Source organism: Saimiri boliviensis, chromosome 1, assembly GCF_048565385.1.
Source record: "Saimiri boliviensis isolate mSaiBol1 chromosome 1, mSaiBol1.pri, whole genome shotgun sequence".
Lineage (NCBI taxonomy): Eukaryota > Metazoa > Chordata > Mammalia > Primates > Cebidae > Saimiri > Saimiri boliviensis.
Window position 1 is genome coordinate 201,143,327 of NC_133449.1, and position 26,170 is coordinate 201,169,496.

General features: G+C 34.5%; 1 protein-coding gene across 8 annotated transcripts in view; it reads right to left on the reverse strand.

Annotated features, from left to right (window-relative positions):
* FER (FER tyrosine kinase) overlaps positions 1–26,170 on the reverse strand; it is a 505,234-nt gene that overhangs the window by 165,414 nt on the left and 313,650 nt on the right. For 7 of the 8 annotated variants that reach the window (XM_074382850.1, XM_074382836.1, XM_010339983.3 and 4 more), the window contains 3 exons: positions 18,853–18,909; positions 13,182–13,297; positions 10,008–10,102 (listed from right to left, as the gene is read on the reverse strand). In XM_074382850.1, coding sequence (XP_074238951.1) covers positions 10,008–10,102; positions 13,182–13,297; positions 18,853–18,909 — 268 coding nt within the window. Of the gene's footprint in view, positions 1–10,007; positions 10,103–13,181; positions 13,298–18,852; positions 18,910–26,170 lie in introns of those variants that run through there. The other variant, XM_074382866.1, reaches the window with a different exon arrangement.

The following is a 26,170-nucleotide window of genomic DNA, read 5'->3' on the forward strand; positions in this document are numbered from 1 at the left end:
ATTTTAAATAATCATAGAATTTCTATTTTATCTACATAATTAAGTATATTGATTGATTTATGAAAGTTAATCAGCTTTCAATCCTGGGATAAATCCCACTTGATCATAATGAATTGTTACATATTGCTAAATTTGCTTTGTTAAAACTGTGCTTAGAATTTTTAAATCTACGATCATGAATGATATTGGTCTGCAGTTTTCTTTTCTTTTTCTGTAATCTTTCTGCCTCATTTTAGAATCAGGGTAACACTGGTTTTAAATAATGAGGTGGGAAATACTCTTCTATTTCAACTTTCTCAATGGGTTTACATAGACTCGGTAATTTTTTCTTCTTAAAAGTTTGGTATAATGCATCAGAAAAGCCATCTGGGCCTGGAGTTTTCTTTGAGGAATGATTATTTAAATGAGAAATGCAATTCTTAAAAGAAATGGTACTATGCACGTTCCTTATATCTTCATAAATGAGATCAGGTAGTTTGTATCTTTAAGGAAATTTATCCATTTCATCTAAGTTACCAAATTCCAGGAGGCTGTGGCAGGAGGACTGCTGTGACCAAGAGCAAGGCTACAGTAAGCTATGATCACACTGCTGTATTCCAGCAGGTGACAGAGTACGACCCTGTCTCTAAAAATAAAATAATACTTGCACAAAGTTATTCATAATATTCCTTTATTACCCTTTTAATATTGGTATGTTCTGTGGTGATACCACCTCTCTCTTCATATTGGTAATTTCTATCTTATTTTTTCTGAAAAGTCTGGGGAGAAGTTCACTGATTTTACTAATCTTCTCAAAGGACTAGTTTTTAGTTTTATCACTATTCCCTATTTTTGTATTTTCCATTCCATTGATTTCTGCTGACATCTATATTCTTTCTTTTCTTCTATTTATTTTGGTTAAATTTGTTGTTACTCTTCTAATTTCTTAAAGTAGAAGCTGAGGTTGTTACCTTGAGTCCTTTCTTCTTTTAATGGTAAATCAGTGATAAATCTGACAAAAGATGAAGAGTCCTGTACGTTAAACTATAGAACCTTGCTTAAACAAATTGAAGACAATCTATTTAACTACAAAGTTACACTATGTACATGGATCAGGAGGCTTAATATTGTTAGAAAGTCTATTTTCCCAAAATTGATATATTGATAAAATAAAATTTCACTCTAAATTCTACCAAGCCTTTCTATAGAAACTGAAAAATGAATACAAAAATTAATATGGAAATGCAAAGAACTTCTAAAAGAATTTGAAAAAGAATAAACTAGACTACCATTACCTGATTTTAAGTCTTTTTAAAGAACTATTGCATATATTAAAGGTATACAAAATGGTATTATAGAATACATATTGATAGTAAAAAGAATAATGAAGCAAATTATGTATCTATTAACTTACATAGTTCCCCATTTTTTATGTGTGACAAGAACAGCTAAACTCTACTCATTTAGCATCATTCTCATATACAGAACAATTTTATTACCTATAGTTCTCATGTTGTAAATTACATCTCTAGGCTTGATCATTCTACGTATTTCCTCCTTTGCATCCTCTGACCTACAGCTTCCCATTTCCTTGTTCCTGCCCTCTGCCCTAGTGACCCCTGTTTTGTTCTCCATCTCTGTATATTTGACTTTTTTAAGACTCCATATATAAGTAAAATCATGTAACATTTTTCTTTCTGTGTCTGGCTTATTTCACTTAGCATAATGCCACCCAGGTTCATCTGTGTTTTGGCAAATGGTAAGATCTTGCTCCTTTCTATGGCTGAAGAATATGTCTCTGTACACATGTAACGTATTGTCTTTATCCATTTCTCTGCTGACAAGCATTTAGTTTCCATATCTAAACTATTGTGAATAACACAATTAACACTGCAATATATATAGGAGTGCACATTTCTTTACAAGGTGGTGATTAAATTTGCTTTGGGCATATACCCAGAAGAGGGACTGCTGAGATACACAGTAGCACCATTTTTAATTCTTTTAGAAACCTTCATACTGTTTTCCATAATGGCTATACCAATCTTCATTCCTTCCAACAGTATATAAGGGTTTTTCCATACCCCTGCCAATATTTGTTATCTTTTCACTTTTTAAAAACAGCCATCCTAAAGGGAATAAGGTGCTATCTCACAGTGGTTTTGATTTGCATTTCCCTGATGATTAATAATGTTGAGCACCTTTCATATACCTGTTGGCCATTTTTATGTCTTATTTGGAAAACTGTCTATTCGTGCCCATTAACCATTTATTAAAAACTATTTTTTATTGTTGTTTTGTTTTGGGGGGTTTGAGACAATGCTCTTGTTGTGGCACATCTGTTGTATGTGTTTTTTTTTTTTTTGAGGTAAGACATCATTCTGTTGTGGCACATCTATTGTGATCAGTGGCATAATTACAGCTCACTGAAGGCTAAACCTCCCTGGCTCAAATGATCCTTCCATCTCGGCCTCCTGAGTAGCTGGGACTACAGGCATATGTCAACAAGTTTGGTTAATTTTTTTTTTAATTCATAGAGACAGTATCTTATTATGTTGCTCATGATGGTCTGATCTCCTGGATCCAGTGATCCTTCTGCCTCAGTCTCCCAAAGTGCTAGGATTATAGGTGTGAGCCACTGCATCCAGCCTCTTCTGCCCATCTTTATGTTGAGCTATTTGCTTTTCTACTACTGAGTTGTGGGAGTTCTTTATAAATTTTGGCTATTAACGCCTTATCAGATATACGATTTTCAAGTAGTTTTCGCAATCTGTAGGCTGCTGTTTCATTTTGCTGATTGTTTCCTTTGCTGTGCAGATTTTCAGTTTAATATAGTCTTACTTATTTTTGCTTTTGTAGCCTGAGCTTTTGCTTTAATATCCAAAAAATCATCACCAAGGCCAATGTCACAGAGTTTTACCCCATGTTCTCTTCTGGGAGTTTTATCATTTCTGGTTTTATATTTAGGTCTTGCATCCAATTTGAGATGATTTTTGTGTATGGTATAAAATAAGGGTCCCATTTCATTCTTTTGCATGTGGAAATGCAGTTTTCCCAGAACCATTTATTGGACAGACAATCCTTTCCCCTTTGTGTCTTCTTGTCAAAAATTAGTTGACTGGAATGTTTGGATTTATTTCTTAGTCAAGACTTATTATAAAGCTACTGTCATCAAGACATTGTGGTATTGGCATGGAGACAAAAACAACTGACAAAAAATAACACAGTTCAAAAATAGAGTCACAGGTTAAGTATGAAAAATGAATTTTATATGAAGGTAAAAAGGTAAGTCAAGAGAAAGAGAACAGTCATTTAAAACAAGTGGTGCTAGAACTGGATATCTACATGCCAAAAATATAAACTTCTAACCATTTCTCACACCAAATACAAAAATTAACTCAAAATGTGTCCTAGACTCAAACATAAATTTTAAAACTATAAAACTTCTAAAAGTAAATTTAAGAAAAACCTTTTATGACCTTGGGTTCAACAAAGTTTTCTTAGATACACCATCAAAAGTATGATCCATAAAAGAAATGATAAATTAAACTTCATCAAAATAAAAATATCTTTTTCAAAAGACACTGCTAAGAGAATGAAAAGGCAAGACACAGACTGGGAGAAAAAGGATTTGTATCAAAAATATGTAAAGAACCAAGATTCAATTATAAGAAAACAACCCAATTTTTAAAATGAGCAAATGATTTGGACACTTGACCAATGAAGATACACAAACATCAAATAAGCACATGAAAAGATACTCAACATCAGTATTCAGTGGGAAAGGGCAAATTAGAATCACAATAAGGTACAGAAGTATTAGAAAGGCTACCAACTAACCAGACCTAGCGCTGACAAGGATGTGGAGGAACTGAAACTATCATAGACTGCTGTTGGGAATGTAAATTAGTACCAACACTTTAGAAAGTAATTTGGCTATTTCTTAAAAAATTTAACATGCAAATGCCACATCATCCATTCATTCCACTATTAGGCAGTTTCCCAGGAGAATGAATGCATTTGTCCAAATGAGGCTTGTATAGGAATGTTTACAGCAACTTCACTTAAAATAGCCCCAAACTGGAAATAATCCAGAATTCTAACAACAGCTGAATGGATAAACTGTAGTATAGGCATTAAAAAAACTCCAAAAAAGAATGACCTGTTGATACATGTTATAATACGAATTAATCTTAAAATAATCATGCTCAGTGAATCTTTGTTCTCATTGGTTTCAAAGAACATCTCTATTTCTGCCTTAATTTGATTATTTATCCAGCAGTCATTCAGGAACATGTTGTTCAGTTTCCATGTAGTTGTGCAGTTTTGAGTGAGTTTCTTAATCCTGAATTCTAATTTGATTGCACTGTGATCTGAGAGACTGTTTGTTATGATATCCGTTCTTTTGCATTTGCATCATCACTGGTCATTAGAGAAATGCAAATAAAAACCACACTGTGATACCAAACCACGTCGGTTAGAATGGCAATCATTAAAAAATCAGGAGACAACACATGCTGAAGAGGATGTGGAGAAATAGGAATGCTTTTAAACTGTTGGTGAGAGTACAGATTAGTTCAACCATTGTGGAAGACAGTATGTCAATTCCTCAAGGATCTAGAACTAGAAATACCATTTGACCCAGCAATTCCATTACTGAGTATATACTCAAAGGATTATAAATCATTCCATTATAAAGACACACACACACATTTATTGCGGCACTGTTCACAATAGCAAAGACTTGGAACCAACCAAAATGTCCACTGGATAAAGAAAATGTGGCACATATATACCACGGAATACTATGCAGCTATAAAAAAGATGAGTTCATGTACTTTGCAGGGACATGAATGAAACTAGAAACCATCAATCTCAGTAAACTGACACAAGAACAGAAAACCAAACACTGCATGTTCTCACTCATAAGTGGGTGTTGAACAATGAGAACACATGGACACAGCAGGGGGAGGGGTATATTATATACCAGGGCCTGTTGGGGGATAGGGGGGTAGGGCTGCAATAGCAGGAGGTTAGGGGGATAGGGGAGGGATAGCATTAGGAAAAATACCTAAGGTAGATGATGGGGTGATGGACGCTATGGTATACCATGGCACGTGTATACCTATGTAACAAACCTGCACATTTTGCTCATGCACCCCAGAACTTAAAGTATAATAATAAAAAAAGAAAGAAAAAAAAATTATGCTGAGTGAAAAAAAGTGCTTACTGTATGATTCCATTTTTGAAGAGTTCTGAGAAATGCTAACTAATACACAGTGACAGAAAGCAGATCCGTAGTTGGCTGTGACAGGGTAGTAAAGGATAGAAGAAAGGAATTACAGAGAGGCATGAGAAAATTTGGATGCTATAGATTTGTTCTAAACATGTATCTGCCACCATGAGTTTGATAGCCTCCATTACTTTTCTTTTCTTTTTTGAAAAGGAGTCTCACTCTTTCGCTGAGGCTGGAGTCCAGTGGCACAATCTCGGCTGACTGCAACCTCTGCCTTCTGGGTTCAAGCGATTCTCCTGCCTCAGCCTCTCGAGTAGCTGAGATTATAGGCATATGCCATGATGCCCAGCTAATTTTCGTATTTTTAGTAGAGATGGGTTTTACCATGTTGGTCAGGCTGGTCTCAAAGTCCTGACCTCATGATCCGCCCACCTTGGACTCTCAAAGTGCTGGGATTATAGGTGTGAGCCACCGTGCCCAGCTGCCTCCATTACTTTTCTGATGAGATTTGTGACATTAATGAATATGTGATATTACATAAAGAATTATATCAATATTTGAAACATCTGCATAATCTGGTGATCTGATATTTTCCAAATGACTGAAGCATGATGCTGCAAAATCATGCATGGGTAAAAGATACATTCAAATTGCAAGATCAACCAATGAACTTAAATGTAACTGAGTATGAAAAGTTCACTAATAAGTCTGATATTCCACATTGCAAATAGCCTTTAGGAAAACATAGGCAAATCTACTGTGGTAAATAGAATTTTAATATGGCCTCCCAAAGATGTCCTAGTCTAATATCTGGATCCTATGAGTGTAAGCACCACTCTCATATATACAATTGACCTTAAAATAAGATTATTCAGGTGTACCTGATCTAATCATGCAAGCCCTTTTAAAAGCAGAGAGTTACTCACAAAGGGAAGCCTATCAGATTCCCAGCAGATCTCTCAGCAGAAATCCTACAAGCCAGAAGAGAGTGGGGGCCAATATTCAACATCCTTAAAGAAAAGAACTTTCAACCCAGAATTTCATATCCTGCCAAACTAAGCTTCATAAGCGAAGGAAAAATAAAATCTTTTGTGAACAAGCAAGTACTCAGAGATTTCATCACTACCAGGCCTGCTTTACAAGAGCTTCTGAAAGAACCACTACACATAGAAAGGAACAACCAGTATCAGCCTTTCCAAAAATATACCAAAACATAAAGAGCATCAACATAATGAAGAATTTACATCAACTAATGGGCAAAGCAGCCAGCTAATATCAAATGGCAGTATTAAACTCACATATATTATTATTAATTCTAAATTTAACTCGACTAAATCCGCCAATCAAAAGACACAGCCAAAACCCATCTCAGTATGCTGCATCCAGACCCATCTCACATACAAGGATACACAAAGACTCAAAACAAAGGGACGGAGAAAGATTTACCAACCAAATGGAGAGCAAAAATAAATAAATAAATAAAAACCAGGAGTTGCAATTCTTACCTCTGATAAAATAGACTTTAAAGCAACAAAGATCAAAAGAGGCAAAGAAGGACATTACATAACGGTAAAAGGATCAATGCAACAAGAAGCGCTAATGATCCTAAATATATACACACCCAATACAGGAGCACCCAGACACATAAGACTTAAAAGAAACTTAGACTCCCACACAGTAATAGTGGGACACTTCAACATCAATATTAGAAAGATCAACGAGACAGAAAATTAACAAGGATATCCAGGACTTGAACTCAGATCCGGAACAAGTAAACTTAATGAACATTTATAGAACTCTACCCTTTAAATACAAAAAATATACACTCTTATTAGCACCACATCACACCTACTTACAGGTTTAAATGAAATATTGGTTGGCTGCTTGTTTGTTATTTTCTTCCCTCATTTTTTCCTGTCTCCATTATTAAGCATAATTATTGGCATAAAAGAAGTTTTCAATACCCATTTTTAGACTGTATTCTAGCCTGGGCAATAAAGCAACACTTCTGTTCTCTCTCCCTCTTCCTCTTCCTCTTTCTTCCTCTCTTTCATTCTTTTTTTTTTCCTTTCTTTCTTTTTTTTTTTTAAGTAGGTAGTAATATAGAGAGCTCCAGATCTTTCCCTAAAGGAACATTTGCAACAGGTTGTAAGGAAGTTTGAGTTCAAGCCCAGGAGCACTCTGAAAACACCGGAGGTTATGGTGAAAGGCAATAGAGGGAGATTGAAAAGAAAAAAAAAAAAAAAAAAAGAAGTAGAGAGTTTTTACCTAGTAACATAAAATAAAACTAGAAAAATTCAAAACACTTGAAGGATTTAGCAGGCCAGTGCTGGCTTTGAAGACAGAAAGACCATGTCAAAAGGAATGTAGGCAACCTTAAGGAGCTAAGAGATGCCCCTGGCAGATAGCAGGTTAAGAAATGGGAACTTCAGACAGATAGCTCCAAGGGACACAATTCTGCCAGCAACTGAATGAGTTTGGTAGCAGATTCTTCCCCAGAGTCTCAAGATAACAGCTCAGCCTGACATCTTGATTTTGGCTTTGTGAAACCCTAAGCAGAAAACACAGTCAAGGCTGCCAGGACATCTAGCTTACAGAACTGTCAGGTAAAAAACGGGTGTCACTTTAAGCCCTCAGTTTGTGATAATTACTTATGCAGCAATCTAAAGCTAATACATTTACCTAAATCAAAACACACAGAAACTCAGATCCAACAATCTCTACTGAATTTTTACCTATAGCTATACTTCCAAATGATTCTTACAGTAAGTCCAAGGATATTCAGTTAACACTGTTTGTAAAAAAAATAATAATAAAAATAAAAATGACCAAAGTATTCACTTATAAAGTTGTGGTTGAATAAAATACGTAAATCCACAAAATCAAATATTCTGTAACTATTACCCAAAAAAGGCAGAACTGTATAGATAACTGCAAAAGAGTAAAACCATCACACATTATATTAATAAAAAAATAAAAGCAAGATCTGAAACAGTGTTGGAGTATAATTTGTTTCGTAATTAAATTATAGCATCTGCAAAGAATCAAGGTATCTGCATTTAACATTTTCCTGGAAAAAAATTTAAAAACTGTAAGTAGCAATTAGCTTTATATATTGAGATATAATTAAGATTGTTTAGTGGAGGGTTTCACTTTCAATTTTCTACCTTTCATTATATTTTTAATTTTCTAATGAAGTTTATTATTCTTATTCATTTAAAAAATGTAAACAGAGGTTACCAGTCAGAGTCTAGATGAACACTTGCTTGGCTCCTGTACAAAGCTATCTTGTTTTGTTTTATTCAACTTGAACTTGCCATCTGGAAATTTCATCTATGATCCTTTAACAATTATAGTTAAGACCCAAATCACCTTTCCTCAAGTCTGTCCCACCTCCCAAACCTAAGTTTTTCAGCGGTATTCCTTATTATTCAGGGGCTTCCTTTGCACCCATGTAAATGTTAATATGTATTTATAATATTTACACATTTAAACCATTAAAACATACAAGGTACCTAACACAGACAACGTCATCTTCATGAGGATAAAAATGATAATGATCTAGGTATTCTGGATGGTAATTTTGAGAAATATTTCAACAGCAAGCAAAGTAGTCTAATTAAACAGGACCAATAATTATAAACAGTAAAAAAAAAATTCTGTAAACAGATATTAACGAGCAATCTACAATAGTAGGATTACTTAATATATTTTAATTAAAATTAGAACCATTTTTTCTATTTCTTTAAATTTATCTTAAAATGAATAAAAATTGTTAATGGTAAAGCAAATCCCTATCAGTTATTAATATTCTATTTGTAAAGCTTATGAGATCAAATTTTACTTCTGATTGTATTTTCCATAATAGGAAGTTGGATAATGAAAAAAAACTTTAAAACATACTATTCAAGGGGAATTCCCTGTGCTATTGGCTCATTTATCTGTAAACCTAGAATTATTCTAAAAAATAATGTCTATTAAATTTTATTAAAATTACTATTTAATTTATTAAATTAAATAATTTAATAAATTAAATTTTATTTAAAAAACATACTATTCATATATCACTTCAAAGTTTTCTTTTTTCGTTGTCAAAAGTTGTTACCATAAAGATGTTGAAAGTCACAGAAATAAATATCAAGACATATTCCTCAACTAATCACCCTTTTGTTTGTCCACATATGAAAGAAGTCCATAATTCAAAAGTGACTCAAAGCATTGTGAGGTTATTATATATAACCATCCAAAAAGAGGTTGTGCAGGGTGCTGTGGCTCATGCCTGTAATCCCAGCACTTTAGGAGGCCAAGGCAGGAGAATCACATGAGCCCAGAAGTTCAAGACCAGCCTGAGCAAACACAGTGAAACTCTATCGCTACCAAAAAAAGTTATTAAAATTAATTTAAAAATTTAGAAGAGAGGTTGTGTGGAGACATACTTGTAAAATGAAATACAATGAACTAAATATAAGATAGTACTATCACTGTTATAAAGTCTAACTACACTGCTTTTGTCTAAATAGTTTTTTGCACATAAAGATCATATATAACTGAATTCCATGTGTACCTACATTCTAGTAATAAATCTGTCTTTTTAAAAAAGCAGTTGACATTTTCTAGAAAAGTGTTACAGCCTATGAAAATACTGAGTATAAGTACAGGCTCCTTTGTTATCTGGAAATGTTAAACAAAATCCTTGGAAACTTTACAAGGAGAAATCAAAGACACTGGACATATAAAAGCAATAAAATATGACATTAAAATGCCATCATGCAAAATTCTCAGATCACATTACCTGAAACTAGTTCCATAATGATGTAGACAGGCTGCCTTTGTGTGCAAACTCCTATAAGTTTGACAATATTGGGATGATCATACTGCTTGAGAATTCTAGATGAGAGGAAAGTATAAGAATAGTTACCATTTGAATAATAAATCATTAATTTATGATCACTAAGTGTTTACAACTAGAATATTCTTGAATCATAATTTTTAAAATTTCAATACAACCCCAAATTATGATAAATTAGATGTATAAAGTCTTCCCTCAGTAACTGTAGGGGACTGGTTCCAGGACCCCCATGGATACTAAAATTTATGCATGTTCAAGTCTCTTATACAAGATGGTGCAATATTTTTATATAACCTACATGTATCCTCTTGTATACTTTAAACCATCTCCAGATTACTTACAAGACCTAATATAATGTAAATATTACATAAATAGTTGTTATACTGTATTGTTTAGAGAATGACAAGAAAAAATTCTGTACATGTTCAGTACAGATGCAATCATCAACTTTTTCCCCCTAATATTTTTGTTCTGTGGTTGATCAAATGCACAGATACAGAACTCATGGAGATAGGGGCCCAACCATTTTGATACATATTGGCAACATAATATGGATGCAAATAAATGAATTCTCCTTAATTTAATTAAATATTCTTTTCAAAATTCTTACCTACTCTGAATGATTAACAACCAAGTAAAATAGGAATCAACTAGTTAATCTAAAACATATACAGGTCCCTTCAAATTATACTATCTGGTCTTAGCCACTACCACAAAAGTATAGCTGAAAAGTATTAGTGGACCAAAAATTGTGAGCTGCTGGGTTAACACATATATATATATATAATTTTAACATACATCATCGATGTTAAAACACATAAAATAAGAAATCATTTTATACTGGTAAATGCTACAGGTTAACCCTTTCATTGGATTTTGTAGTAAATACTTTCCAGATCGGGATAAATTTCAAAATGGTAGAAACAAAAGTTCTGAGAAGGCTGGCAAACAATTAATTGAATATTAGAGTTTCAACAGAGACTTCGGCTGAAGCAGAGTAGACTTTGCTTGAATAAGGACAAAATTTCATCAGGGGCTATAAAAGTAGGGTAGACTGACTTGAAACCATGTTCCAAAGAGGTAAAAAACAAACAAACAAACAACAACAAAAAAAAACATAGCAATGACTAACGAAAGTTACTGAGTTTGCAGGATAGCACATAAAAAAAGAAAGAGCTTGCTCAATCACTGAAACTCCCATTGTCTATAAAAAGAACTAGCTGAAATCAGTTAGAACAAACACAGCCAATTGGCATCTGTGCAGAACAAGCTTGCTATCATCACAGCCTGAATTTCCACTGCATGGTTCAGAATAACTCCCTCTAGACTTGTACATGTGAACCATGAGACTGCATGAAGAGATAACCATGTGTTGCTCGGGCTGGTCTTGAACTTCTGGGCTCATGTCATTCTCCTGCCTTGGCCTCCTAAAGTGCTGGGATTACAGGCATGAGCCACAGCACCCTGCACAACCTCTTTTTGGATGGTTATATATAATAACCTCACAATGCTTTGAGTCACTTTTGAATTATGAACTTCTTTCATATGTGGACAAACAAAAGGGTGATTAGTTGAGGAATATGTCTTGATATTTATTTCTGGTGACTTTCAACACCTTTATATTAACAACTTTTGACAACGAAAAAAGAAAACTTTGAAGTGATATATGAATAGCAAGTTTTAAGGTTTTTTTTTCAAGACCTCCCATTTCCCTTCCACCAATCACTTAGTAATTTCAGAATCTACCCCCTCAACCTTTTCTAATAAAAATATTCCTTTAAAATCTGCACAGGGAGACAGAAATTTGCACAAAACAGCATGAACTCAGATAATATTAAATATCTAAATATATATTCTAGAGTCTACTAAAGGACATTTGGAAGTTTGCATGAATGTAAGTTTCATTTTTAACATAAAACTTTATTATTTCACCTTAAAAGAAAAAAATTAAACTCTTTAGCTTGCAATAAAACAATCCCAAGTTAGAATGCAAGAGATTTGAATATTTTTCAAACTATGTGAGACACAGACTTTTACCTTAATACTTATGAACAACTGTAAAATAATAAGGCTGTGCATTTCAGTTGTGTTAGCATGCCTTTTAGTTCACCATCAGAATTTCTTTTCTGACTTACCAACAATGTACATGAAAAAGGTTTACCACTTTATTCTACAAATAATATTTTATAAATGCATCCAACTAGTTTAACTATTGCCATTAGTATTCATTTAGATGATGAATTAGAATATATACATCAAAATGTTGTATAGCATGTAACTTATGAATAGTTCTCTCATTGCCATGGCACCACTCTCCCATTGCACTTTCCTTTTAATAGACAAAATTGTATGGATCCATGTATCCTCTTCCTTCCCCATCCATCCATCTGTCCATCAATTCATCCATGTGCCACCCACATGTCCATCCAGCTCACTATTTCCAAAGTGGCTTTCTATTTGTTTTGTGTTTTGTTATATAGACTCAAGTTTACCACTAACAGAAGAGTTTTAACTATGTGCAACATATGTGCAACATAGGTATCAGGTATTGTTTTCTAATATTTAGCTAATAATAATATAAAAAAGAGAACCAATCATCTTAGAAGATCAATTAGAAACAAACAAACAAAAAAAAAATGCAAACTTTAGAAGAAATGCCAGATACTAAGCTGAAGAAGAAATATGAGGTCCTCCGAAATGAAACCTAACAGCTGAGGAAACAGAAGCAAGAGTAATATCTAAGGATGGTAGGATAGATATAATTATATATTTAAATGTGTAGGTAAGCTATACAGTTTATGTATATAATACAGTAACATTTTTATTATAAGCACAGTATTGCATATATACATATATGTATAAGTACGTGTGATGAAAGCAAAACATTGTAATATTTTAAGAACTTAAATACTGCTCTTTAACATCTAGTTCTTTGACTATGATTGCTTGAATTGATCTGCAGACTATCACAAAAGCATAAACTTTTGGATTCCACATTGTAAAACTGCTTACCCTTACTACCTGAGCAAATCACAATTTAAGATGTCTTCAGACTTAACATTTTAATAAATCATTTACATAATAAATACATATTTCGTATCACTTTAAGTAACTCACTTGGCTTCTTGTAAAAATTTTATTTTCAATTCCTGAGGAAGATCTTCTTTACATGTTTTAACAGCAACAGAAGTTTTATCCTTTAATGTGCCCTTATATACTTCACCAAAATTTCCCTGAAAATAGAAATACATTCATTGTCTGGGGTAAATGACAGCAGATAAATCTTTGCCAAATATAAGTAAAAGTACCAAGGAGGAGGAGGTGCTGACCTAAATGTCAATATCACCTGTGATGAACCAATTTCTATCAGACATATGAACTTCTAACTTTACTCAATGGCTAGGACATATTTTGGCATAAAATGCCTAATTTGTACTGTATTTATTTTAGAAGAGAAGAAATTTTGAAGTCTATTTTTAAGAATTAAATTCGAAATATTACAGAGAAGATAAATAAAGCCAACATACTAGCACAACAGCTAATGCTGAGTATTCTCTTAGTCTTTTAACACTGCATATTTTTTACACAGCTGTAATCACATTATGCAAACATTTTATAATAAACTTTAATGCTGTTGTTTAGCAGGAAATAACCAAACTAGAAGTCTACTATACTTACTGAGTTTTAGAGCTCTAAGATGAATGTAACTCTTAATGTTTAAAGTTCACAAGTTAAAATTTATACCTTGAACTACTGCTTATTAATAATTTAAAATTATTAAAATTAAGAAAACATTTTTTTAAAATTGTAATTTGTGCTCTGGGGTACATGTACACATCCTGCATCCTGCAGCATTGTTGCATAGGTATACACATGCCATGGTGGTTTGCTGTCTCCACCCTTCCCCCAGCCCCCTACCCATCGCCTACATCAGGCATTTCTCCAGGTGTTATTCCTCCCCATCCTGCCCCGCCCACTGTTCCTCCCCTCCACCCCCTACCTAGCCCAGTGAGTGTTGTTCTCTTCCCTGTGCCCAAGTGTTCTCATTGTTCATCACACGCCTATGAGTGAAAACATGTGGTGTTTGGTTTTCTGTTCTTGTGTCTATTTGCTGAGAATGATGGTTTCTAGATTTCTTCATGTCTCTACAAAGGATACAAACTTGTCGATGTTTATGGCTGCATAGTATTCCATGGTGTATATGTGCACATTTTCTTTGTCCAGTCTATCATTGATGGGCATTTGGGTTGGTTCCAGGTCTTTGCTATTGTAAACAGTGCCACAAGGAACATACGTGTGCATGTGTCTTTATAATAAAATGATTTATAATCCCAGTAATGGTATTTAAAAAGAGTCTTATATTCAATTTTTACTATTTAATCTAAGAGTCAGATCTAGTATTTATAAAACAATGGCCAATAGCGTTTTCATAAAAAGTAAACATATTTTTAACAGTAAACATTCATAAATTTAAAAAAGAAAAATTTGACCTTCGCATCTGTTATTCTCAAGAGATTGTCTTGTACCCACAATTATCAGATTATTTATTATATCAGAGATAGAACTCAGAGAAGATATTATTAATTTACATGATTACTGCTAGGCCTCCACTTACCTAAAACACTTATAATTCAGCTTGTCTAAAACTTACAGTTTTATTAATCAAAAGATTCTTCATGGCTATATTACTTTTCTCAGTTACTAGAACCATCACCTGCCTTGTGAACATTCAGCCCTTACCTCCATAATACTTTTTGTCTTACCCCTTGCATCTCAAAAAGGTTCCCCTGATTTGGGATCTCAATTCTGTCACCTAAGCTGATCTTCCGTCCCTTGCCTCTCCAATCCACCTACCACAACACTGCCGATTAATCTTTCCTAAGGAAAACTTTGATTATACTACTGCTTTGCTTAAGAAACATCCTTTAATTACTATCACTTTCTTAGCCTCTATAAAGCTCTACATTATAACCCCCAACTGTTCTATGTGTTCTGAACTCAAATACATAGTGATCCCTAAATATGTGTCATGCCTTTTCTACATTTTTTCCTGTGGAAAACACCCACCTCCAAATGGAAGCTGCAACCTCATCTTTAAGTCCATTTCTTATGACCCTCCTTCATGAAGACTTTCTTGATCTTCCCAAAGTTATGTACCCTGTTCCTGAATATGCATCTCCCCATTGCCCTTTGTGTCTTTCTAATGGTTTCTGCCCTATTTTAAAAGGTATTGGTACATACTAGGCATTTGAAAAATTTAAATATTAATTTAGCAACTATTATCCAGAGAACATAACTCTATCAGTGGTGGTCAGGGGGACAAACTTCAAACACTAAGAAATGACTATATTTTCCCAGACTACGTCTTCTCTATCCAAAGAGGTAAGGAGGAAGCCCAGGACACTCATCACTCCGTATCATTCAGTCATCATTCAACGAGAACCTTTGATTTAAAGGAGAGGTGAGGGACTGAATATGAGATCATCTTAGGTGCCAGAATTGAGATCCTGAATCGGAGTAACCTTTCTAAGACGCAAGGGGTATGACAAAAAGTCGTGAAGCATGACTTCATCTTTGCTGCTGCCCTTCAGTCCCTGAGAACAACTCTTGTGTCCTTTTTGCTTATGTCAGTCAGCATAGGATGACCTTGGTCCTGGGTTAATCTTCATCTCTCCCTCTCTAGTCCCCTTAGATTCAGCATACTTCTAATTTGATCCTCCTTTCTTCTCTATCCCCAACTTGCATAGTGCCTTCCGGAATTCATAGTCCATCATCATCAAAATTATATTTTCAATCTATCCTTTGATCATTTCCTTTAATATCCTGTTCTAACCAAATTCTGGCTCTCACTTGAGGAGATCCAAATGGTGATGAACTTCCTTTTGCCATCTAAACTTAAGTGATGACTTATTTTCCCCACATATAATGCTTACCACTGCCCTGCAGGTAGAATACAGTGTTCTATTACCTACTTACCACTGGCTTTAAACCATTATCTCTCCCGCATTCTGAAAACTCTCAGCTTTGAAAATCTGACACTCAATTATAATATCCACCATTCCTTCACTCTGGTTGTCAACTACTGAATTTGAAAATACTTTGCTTATTGATAGTTTGAGCCCTTGGGTCACTGTCAGTCTACCCAGTGTCCTAATTCTTTATAATTTCAACAGACATTGAAAGGGTCTTCCAACGATTCAAACTCTCAGTTTCTTCAATGTCTCTCCTCCAATTATCTAGCCCTAGAATCTATTTTCTAGAATCATATCTTAAACTCTGCCATACCGTTAATGCAAATCCTCTATACCATTTATCTCATTCATCTCATCTTCTGGTTGGCTTCTATCTTTCTAGCTCCCTTCCTCTTCTTTTTTGGAGTACTTATCCAGACTTCAAAAGTCCTTTGACTTTATAGGAACTGCCAGTCTTTAGGTTCTATTGCTTTTTACCCACTTTCTTAGTATATTCTCCTCCTTCTGTCTTCCACCTTAAATTCCATGGTCAGTAATTACATCTGCCTTTCCATACACTCTCAATTTCTTTGCTCCTTTGTTAATCTGTAAAACTCCCTTAGGAAATCTACAAGTCTGATTAAATCCAAAACTCCGCCTACTCTGCACATATGAAGCCAACATGGCTCGAGAAAAAACATAATCATGTGGATTAACTTTAAATTCATGAACACAAACTCTTAGGAGGCCCTTAATGCTACTCAGTAATCATATTACATTTCTTTAGACCATTCACACTCCCAGTTTTCTGGATGACTGTTTCTCTTCTACTCTCTTCTCAAATCTCCCATCCTCATTCTTAGCTGATGCTTTTGCTCCCTACTTCAAGAACTGAAGTAATATAAAAAGAACTTTGGGCTCCTGTCCCTATACTGACCCACCTACCATCTACCCCACTGTTATAAAAAGTGAACTACTGTGTTTCTATCAAAGTCAACCCTCCATTGTGAACTAAACTGCATCCCCTCTTACCTACTCAAGGATGACGTTCTAGCAATTTTCATCTCTCTCTTAAATCATGAATTTTCACTAGATCATTCCCAACTGCAAACTCGTATGCTATCATTTTTCTCAAGTTAAACATTAAGAACAACAAAGCACAAATCATTTTCTTGAAACTACCACCCCACATCTCTGATTTCTTTTCCAGCAAAATTTCAAAGAATTACATTTTTCTATATCTAATTCTTTCCTCCCGTTCCTCTCAAATCCATTCCAATATAGCTTTCACCTAAAGCATCCCAAGAAAACTGCATAGCCAAGTCACTAGTGATCTCCTCATTGCTAAATCTCATCTTGTTTGACTTCTCAGTATCATCTGACACCAATGATCACTCTCTTCCTTAGTATATACTTTCTCGTATATACTTTCTCCTCTCGGCTTCCAAGGCATCATATCTCCTGGTGCCTTCCTAACTGGCTGCTCTTTTCAACCTCCTTTGAGGATTGCTTCTCTTTCCTCTACCTCTTATGTTCGAGTGAGCTGGGCTCAATCCTTGACCCTCTTTTCTTCTTCATCTAGACTCACTCCATTGTTGAATCCATCTAACTGTATTAAGTACCATCTATACACTAACAACTACCAGATTTGTACTTTTGACTTGGACCTCTCTTCTCCAACTCCAGACTTGATACCCAGTAGTTTCCATCATCCCCACTTGGAAGTCTATAGAAAATACATCCAAAACTGAACACCTAATCTCAATTCCTGAAATCTTTTATATTTAGAACGGACGTCTTTCTCTTAATGCCCCACATACAGAATCCATCAGGATATTCAATTGGTTCAGTTTCAAAAATACACCCAGAACTCACCATTTCACACCATCTCCATTGCCATCACCTTAATCTAGCATCATCTTTTAGTCAGGTAAGCTCAATGATTTATGCTTTTAAGTTCAGTCCTAATCACTCTTATATTAGCTTTTCCTAAATATATAGATTCTATACTAGTTTTCTGTATCACATCATGAAACTAAACTGAATTAAAACTTTTATGTATTAACAGAAACATCACCAGTTAAGTCATTGACCAAAAAATGAATACTTATTCATTGGAACTCAATTATAAATAAAACTATTTTTAATAAATTTTCAAATAGTCCATTTGGTTATTTCTCAAGTATCTGCCATTATTGTTAAATATCATATACTTGACTATGGCCTATGAGTTCAAAGAAACTTCCAACTACATTGGAAGAAAAGGAACTTTTATTATATATAGTTGCCTTCTCTGATTAATAGAACTAGTTAGAAAATTAATATTTATATTGAAACAAGTGTCTTGTCTACATTTTTAGATTGAAATTATGTCCAGTGTTGTTACACACTGTAATTCTACATACAATCCTGAAACCGTATGTAGAGACAGTATTTCATTTTTTCTGAGCTGTCCCATGTAACCAGAAACAAATGGAACAAAACTATTGAGTATTTATTTAAACTTTCATTATCTCACTGTTTCTTTTCAAATCTCAGTTCACTAGTTTTGACTTTACTGCACACTGTAATAAAATCATAATTTTTGGTCCTTCCAAGGGAAAACACACATATAATATTTTTACAAGTTAAAAATCATTCTTAAACCTTTCAAAGACTTTCACACATCTATTTCAGGAAGCATCACAGTATTGATAACAGATAAAGTATTGTGTTCTAGTTAATGTGTAATGTGCCTTGTGGCAATATAAGAAAAGCTTTGAAGAAAATTTTAAAAATCTGTAGTCTTCACAATCAATATCATGACTTCTGGTCATTTAGCTCAGCTGATTACATACCTTGCCCAGTAATTCTCCCAACGTGACATCTTCATGATTGAGAATCCATTTCTTGTCCTACAGCAAAGAATAAGAACAGTTGTTTAGTACAAGCCAGGGTACACTTCTTGAAGTTGCATTTGAGCCAGTGGAAAATAGACCTACAGGGACATTTCATTCGGACCATTCAATCAACAGCACACTAAGAAGTTATAACCCCAAGATGCTGTAAAACAAATTTAAGAAATGATACTACACAATAAGATATTAAAGAAAACATTACAGCAAAATTCTATCAGAAATCTCAGCCTCTGAAATGACAGTATCCCTGTAACTAGAACACAGCATGAACTTTCTACCAACCATAAAGTTTATGTGATGCTATTATATGTCATTTCAAAAAGCTGTCATAAGTACATGAGGGAGTCTGATCTTAAAATGCAAAATTTTCAGTTGTCATTTAATCTTAAAAATTATTTTTCTCCTCAAATCATATTACTAAGAGCTAATTTTTCAACATATAAATGGGCCATGAGTTACAGCTGTCTATGACACTTCATATAGTCCCATATCATTCCCATGTAATTTCCTATGGTATAATAAAGCAACAAACATCAATTACAGTATCACTAGAGTGCACAAGGCCTGTGATACAAACATATCATTGGAAGAGAGTATCCCATTATCTGATCTCAAGCACTGATTATTACCTAGAGAATATTTCATCATCTAAAAAAAAAAAAAAAAAAAAGAACAACTATGAAACCCCTAATACCATAATGTAGAATGAGTACAAAGGAAGAGTGAAAGCAATGGGGGAACAGAATAGTAGCAGGATGTCTTACATCTCACTGACGCAACAGAAGGCAGTTTGACTCTCGACATAGCAATAGAAGGTGGCTCAGGTAGGCCTATTCCTCCCCTCGATTATATGAGACTCCTCAAAATGACCAAATGAGCCCAGTACTACCTATAAGGGGATTGAAATAACAGCAAGACAGATCCCAGCCAAATGAGTGACCAAGACTAAGAGGCCTCTTTGTCTCAGTGGCCCTGTTATCTCACTTTTCAAGTGAGAAATACAGAGAATCACTGTCACAAAATGAGACCTATCCTGGGAAGCCTCTTTGTCTCTATGCACCTGAGACTCCTACCTCCCTTGCCAAAGACAACAGGGCAGCAAGCCTAAGGGGAGAAAGAATCCCACCACAATAGCCCCAGCTCAGGAAGTAATCTCTGTCATCTACAAGCAGGAGAATTCTACTAAACAATCCCATAGGCCTAAGACGCCCTTCCCCAGTGAAACTCCTGGCAGCCCAGACTTGGGGAATTCCTTCTACCCTCAGAGGCAACACTAAAATGAACAAGTTGGAAGGAAGCCCAGTGGCACCAGATAAAGCAGCAAAACAAAATAACACCAAAAAGCTCTAAAAATTGTACTGTCATTGAAACCACTGTCCATTAAAGCAGGCCAGAACCTACATGTTAAACCTAAACATGGTAACTGCCTGCAAAAATAAAAGTTTTAAATGGGACCCAAAATGTCCTAATATCATACAGTATATGTCTAGGGTACAATTAAAAAATCATCCATCATATCAAGAGCCAAGAAAATCACTATCTGAATGAGAAAAGATGGTCAACCAACACTGGGATGGATCAGATGTTGGAATTATCTGATGAGCATTTTAAAAGCTGCCACATAAATGCACAGCAATCACCTACAAATTTCCTTGAAACACATGACAACACACAGATTATCTCAGTCACAGAAATAGAAGTTACTTTAAAAAGAATCAAATAAAAAGTATGTAACTAAATTTTACAAAACAAATTTTTATAACTCACTGAGTGGGCTCATCAATAAAGTGAAGATAAGAGGTTAGAATCACTGAACTTGAGAACAGATCAACACATTACCCAATTTGAACAACAAAGAGAAAATAGATTGGGTGAAAAAAAATGAACAGAACCTTAGGAACCCGTAAGACAAACAATCCCGCATTTGTATGAACAGAGGTAAAGGGAGAGGAGAAACAGCAGGGCTGAAAGAGCACTTAAAGAAATAATGACTGAAAATTCCCAAATTTGGCGAAAGACACAGATCTATAAACAAGAAGCTAACAGGACCTGACACAGGATAAACGCAAATAAATTCATGCCAAGATACAACATAGTCAAACTTCTGACAACGAAAGACAAAGAGCCTTGAAAGCAGCCAGAGAGAAATGACTTTACCTACATGGGATACTAATTCACAGACAGCAGACTTTTCTGAAACCACACAGTTCAGATAGAAGTGGCAAAATTATCTTTCCGGTGTTGAAAGAAAATAACTGTCAACTGTAAATAGTAAATGTGGTAAAACTATCTTTCAAGAATGAATGAAAAATAAGGTTGGGCAAAGTGGCTCACACCTGTGATCCCAGCACTTTGGGAGGCAGAAGCAGGAGGATTGCTTGAGGCCAGGAGATTAAAACCAGCTTGGAAAACAAAGTAGAACTCTGTCTCTAATTAAAAAACAAGCAAACAAACAAAAAATGAATAGAAAATAAAGGCATTTTCAGATGAAGAAAGCCTAAAAGGATATAGGTAAAACCAAAACTAAACATAGTTCTACCTTGTTTAACTTTCACAATAACTCTGTATGAGGAAACTTTAACGAAGTAGGTCTGTTTCATTCACTTTCTGCTTATCTCTATGCTCTTGATAACCCTTGGTGAAACTGAGAAACTAAACTACTGGAATGTTCAAAAGTTATGGAGTAATGTTAGTCCATAATGCCTGAAGTGTCAGGTCAAAATGAACTAGGTTGTTAGCACGTTTAAAGTAAACATAAAGCTTCATTCTATACACATGGTGCCTGGTTTGGGACCTCATCATGGTTGGTCATCTAACAGGTGTGTGATCAGCTCCTGGTAAGAACTTTGGACTCCAAAACTTAAATGGGATTTCCTGAGCAATAGTGTCTACAAACACATGGCCCTGCAGTTTGTAGACAGAAAGGGACATACCCATACAATTCCTGCCATAAACAGGCAAGAAAGCCTATTTGACCTAGCTTTTGCTGTTCCTACATGAATCCTTTGTGATAATAAATCCTAGCCTTGAGTATAACTTTATATTAACTTATATGAGCCTTTCTAGTGAATCACTGAACTTGTGAGTGTCAGTGGGACCATCAAGCCAGGACTCTGAGGTTTCTGAGAGACAGACTACTCTGACAGCAAATGGCAGAAACAATGTTTGAACCCTATCTGTCTGACTCTAAACTTATGTCCTTTCTAACAAATTAAACTGTTACCCAAAATAGAGTAATTTATTTAAATCAATGCATATGACTCTTTCAAGTTCAGAGATAATGAAGCAATCAATTTTAATTAATTGAAACACAATGAGTTACAAATTCTATTTCAAGTTTCAAGTTCTAGCCCTAACAGATTTTTAAACTTATGATTTACATACTTTGTTTTACATTATTTCTATGCAAATCAATTACAGATTGCTCTTCATTCACTGCATTATTAGATTGTAATCTAAAGCTTTGCATTTTTCACATTCACAATTTTTGTGTCAAAAAATAAAATCACAAAAAGCTTTACAGTTGGAATCAAGTATGTCTTAACATAAGTGTCAGAGTTATGAGTCAATTTTGTATAACCTTTATGTAATCTGTAACTAAAAAAAAAAAAAAAAGACTCATACTTTGGTCTCTATACCACTTATTTCCACTAGATAAATGACAAATATTCCATTTTCCCACAATAACTCTGTACCATATTTTCTATAAAATATAAAATCACTCAAAAATAAGGTTTCAACAAAATTAATCATTAATATAGTACTTTTCAATGAAAACACTATGTTCTTGTAAATCCCACATTTTTATACAAGTAGATAAAATAGTAAGCAAAAGCTATAAAAATAACTGAAAATAAAATCTAATTACAGCTGTAAAATGTTAAAACCTAAATCTTAGAATTCTGGCTCACAAATGTAGTCATTTTAAATAAAGTAAACAAGTAGCAAACAAGCAACATTTCCTTTTTTTACCTGAAGACAACCAGCAGTCTGCCCAGGCTGCAGGGGACTAATTGTGCGTCTTGGTGGACTGCTACAAGGTACAGACGGTCATTATTTGTTATGTCAATCAACTCCTGCCAGATCTCTTTGGATGGGTGTGAACTTCTTCCTAACGTTATCCCTTCAAAGAGCTTTATGGGGCAAAGGGACATATTTGAAATTCGATCTCAACTAGGTAAGTCAGAGTGATTAGAAGTGTGACTTAAATTAACACTTCCCTTTGATTCACAGTTCTCCAGGAAGAATGTCCACCAAAAGAAAATAGTATTAATAGTAAAGAACAATCTTATTTTATTCCTATGTATCTTCCCAACATTCAAAACTCAAATAGAAGTTCTTGCTTCCACATGACTAAGTTATATTTTCATTTTTAAATCATTGTTTTCTATAAATAATTCTATCTTAAATATAGGCCAATTCACTAGTACAGGAATACAATCTATTTCTCAGCAAGAGTCAAAGTAGTACAGGTTCAACATGAGAATTTATTAGCAAAAATATTGGAAATATAAGCTTTGTCCATCCCCTGGTCAAGAGGATTGTAGTAATCATCCAGTGTAATAGTTTGAAAGAAAAGGGAAAAAAAAGCAAAATTTATATACAGACCTAAAAAAACAAAACAAAACATTATCACTTCACTACAAAGATTTAATACTTGTAGCCAATGAATTTCTAAACATATTGACAACATGATATTTAGGAGTTAATGCACAAAGGCCAACACATAATCCTTAGAAAGATTAATAAAATGTTACAATATAACAAAACGTTACAATACATAAGATGATTCTTGGAGATTTTTCTAATAGTCATACTGAGAAATAGTTGCTGTCTCTATTTTTCTTTTATACAAAGGTTTTCAGACACCTTGTTTAATTATCTCCCTAGCCAGGTCAACACATTTATTCCACTCAACATCTCAGCCATAGCACATTTTTATAATCCAAGAATTATTCAGAATTTGATCATCTTTGTCATTAAAGTTATCAGGGTTGCTTTAGAGCGGGGAAAACACTGATTGAAAAGTAGTTGCCTATCTGGAATCCATCTGAGAAGATTTTAGTAACTATTTGTTCAAATGGTCTATAAATTCATTCTAAATAATCCAAAAGCACTTTCATCCCAAATAGTTCTTATTTAGGAAACACATTATCACCTTAGAAAATATTTCATTTTATTTGCAAGCTACAGAAAATAGTTCTTGTATATTTATAGCTTACTTTTATCTTGTCATGCTAGAAACGATTTTAATTGTTCTTATTTTTTATTTATGTCTACTCAATTTCCCTACTTAGATAATAAACTTGTTTACTATAGGATACTATTAACTGAACAAAAGATTGTATAATTTTCTGTACATATATGAATATTTTCTAACTCATTTTCATTCATCTCAACTTTAGAATGTCTCATTTTTCTTGACCAAAAAATTCTCAGAGCCAACAGTTATGCCCTCCCTCCAAAGGAAGCAGTATAGGCGATAATAAGTGAAAAGATGCTGAATCAGACCCTTTCCAGGTTCTGGCAACTGAGTGACTAAAAATAGCTAACTAGAAAAATATGAAGGTTCAACATGGTCTATCAAATTCCTACAAGAAACATCTTATTATTCACCCCTAAATACTATGTAATAGATTTATCCCTGGTGCTGATAATTCTTTAACAAACATGATGTGAAAGGCATAGGGGCTCATTAAAATGAAAGCAAAATATAGTTTCTGCTCTCAGGAGTTTATTATCCAGTGAGAATTGGAAAAAGAAAAGGGGATTAGACAGTATCTCTATCTTCAAAGAGCAAAAAAGATGAGACTCCTGGCTTTTCCCTTTCATTCTTGGCATCTACCACCCTCTTCCATATCTCACACACTCTGGTCATTATGAAGAAAGGATATCTATCAGATGGGCTTGGCACTGTCCCCAGTGGCTACCAGAAAAGAGGAGACCTGCCTTTGATTTGAAGTGAATCAGGATCTTGCTCTCAGGGACCTCTCTCCACTGCCTTTTCTTTCTTTCTCTTTCCATTCCACTCTGTATAGGATGGGAGTCTTATGAGGAAGAGTTACACAAGGAGTGACCTCTGTCCAGGCTTCAAGGAATACATAGTGGTGTCACTTTGTTGGGCTATTGGAAGGTGACACTGGCAAGAGGCGTCTGAGTAGTATTATGCAATACTCCACTGAGTTTATCAGAATCTTCTTCAAAAGCACCAAAGGTTAAGGAAATTACATGATCTACAGCACTGCAGAAATAGTCTTCTGTTCTACATATTTGTTAAGAGAGAAGGCTACGGAGTCAAACTGCTTGGGCTTTAAATATGGCTATTCTGCACTAGCTGTGTAACTTTCAACAATATAGCTTCTTTCAGCCTCAGCTTTCTCATCTGCAAAATAAAGACAAAAAGAGTAGCTACTATATAGGGTGGTACTAAATATAAAATGAGATCCTAATAAAGTACTGTGTCAGTGCCTAACATATAATAAGTGCTTAATAAACATTAACCATTCTTCCTCTTACTCAAGATCCCTCAAACCTTTGGGAAAGGGGAGTCATCTCTCATACCCGTCTACTCCTAGCACCTTGTCGTTCCTTTTAAGCAAACCACGACTGCTCATTCATTCATTCAATCAACAAGTATTTATTGAATATCTATCAAGTGATAGGCACTGTGCTAGGCAATGGCTAGACAGGGTGAGTGAAGCAAAATACCTCTTCATGAAGAGAAGAAAAGTGAAAATGTTTGCAAATTTTTTTTTTAATTACAAAAAAAAAATCACAAACAATACTGAGAAAGAATAAAAATGGAGATAAGAGAACCGTTTAGACAGACTGGCATTTAACCAGGCAGAAGTAGGAAGGACTATTGCAGACAAAAGACACAACTGGAACTAAGGCTCCGAGACATGGGAAGCATGTGGTATGTTTAAGAAATAAAAGGAGGAGAGTCCACATTGTTCCTCCGAGTTCAATTTGGACCCATCCAAGTGCCTACTTGAAATCTCCACTTGATTATGTAATAGTATTGCAAACTACCCATGTTCACAATAGAACTCTCAATTCCTATTTCCACTAAAAACTGTTTCTCTCATAGCATTCTCTAATTCAGTAAGTGTAACTACGATTCATCCAGTTTCTCAACCCCAAAATATTACGAATCATTCTTGATTATTTTCCCTGCCTCATCCTCCACATACAATGCATCAGGAAAATACTGGATCTACTTGCAAAACATCACTCAACACATACACTTTCTGTCTCT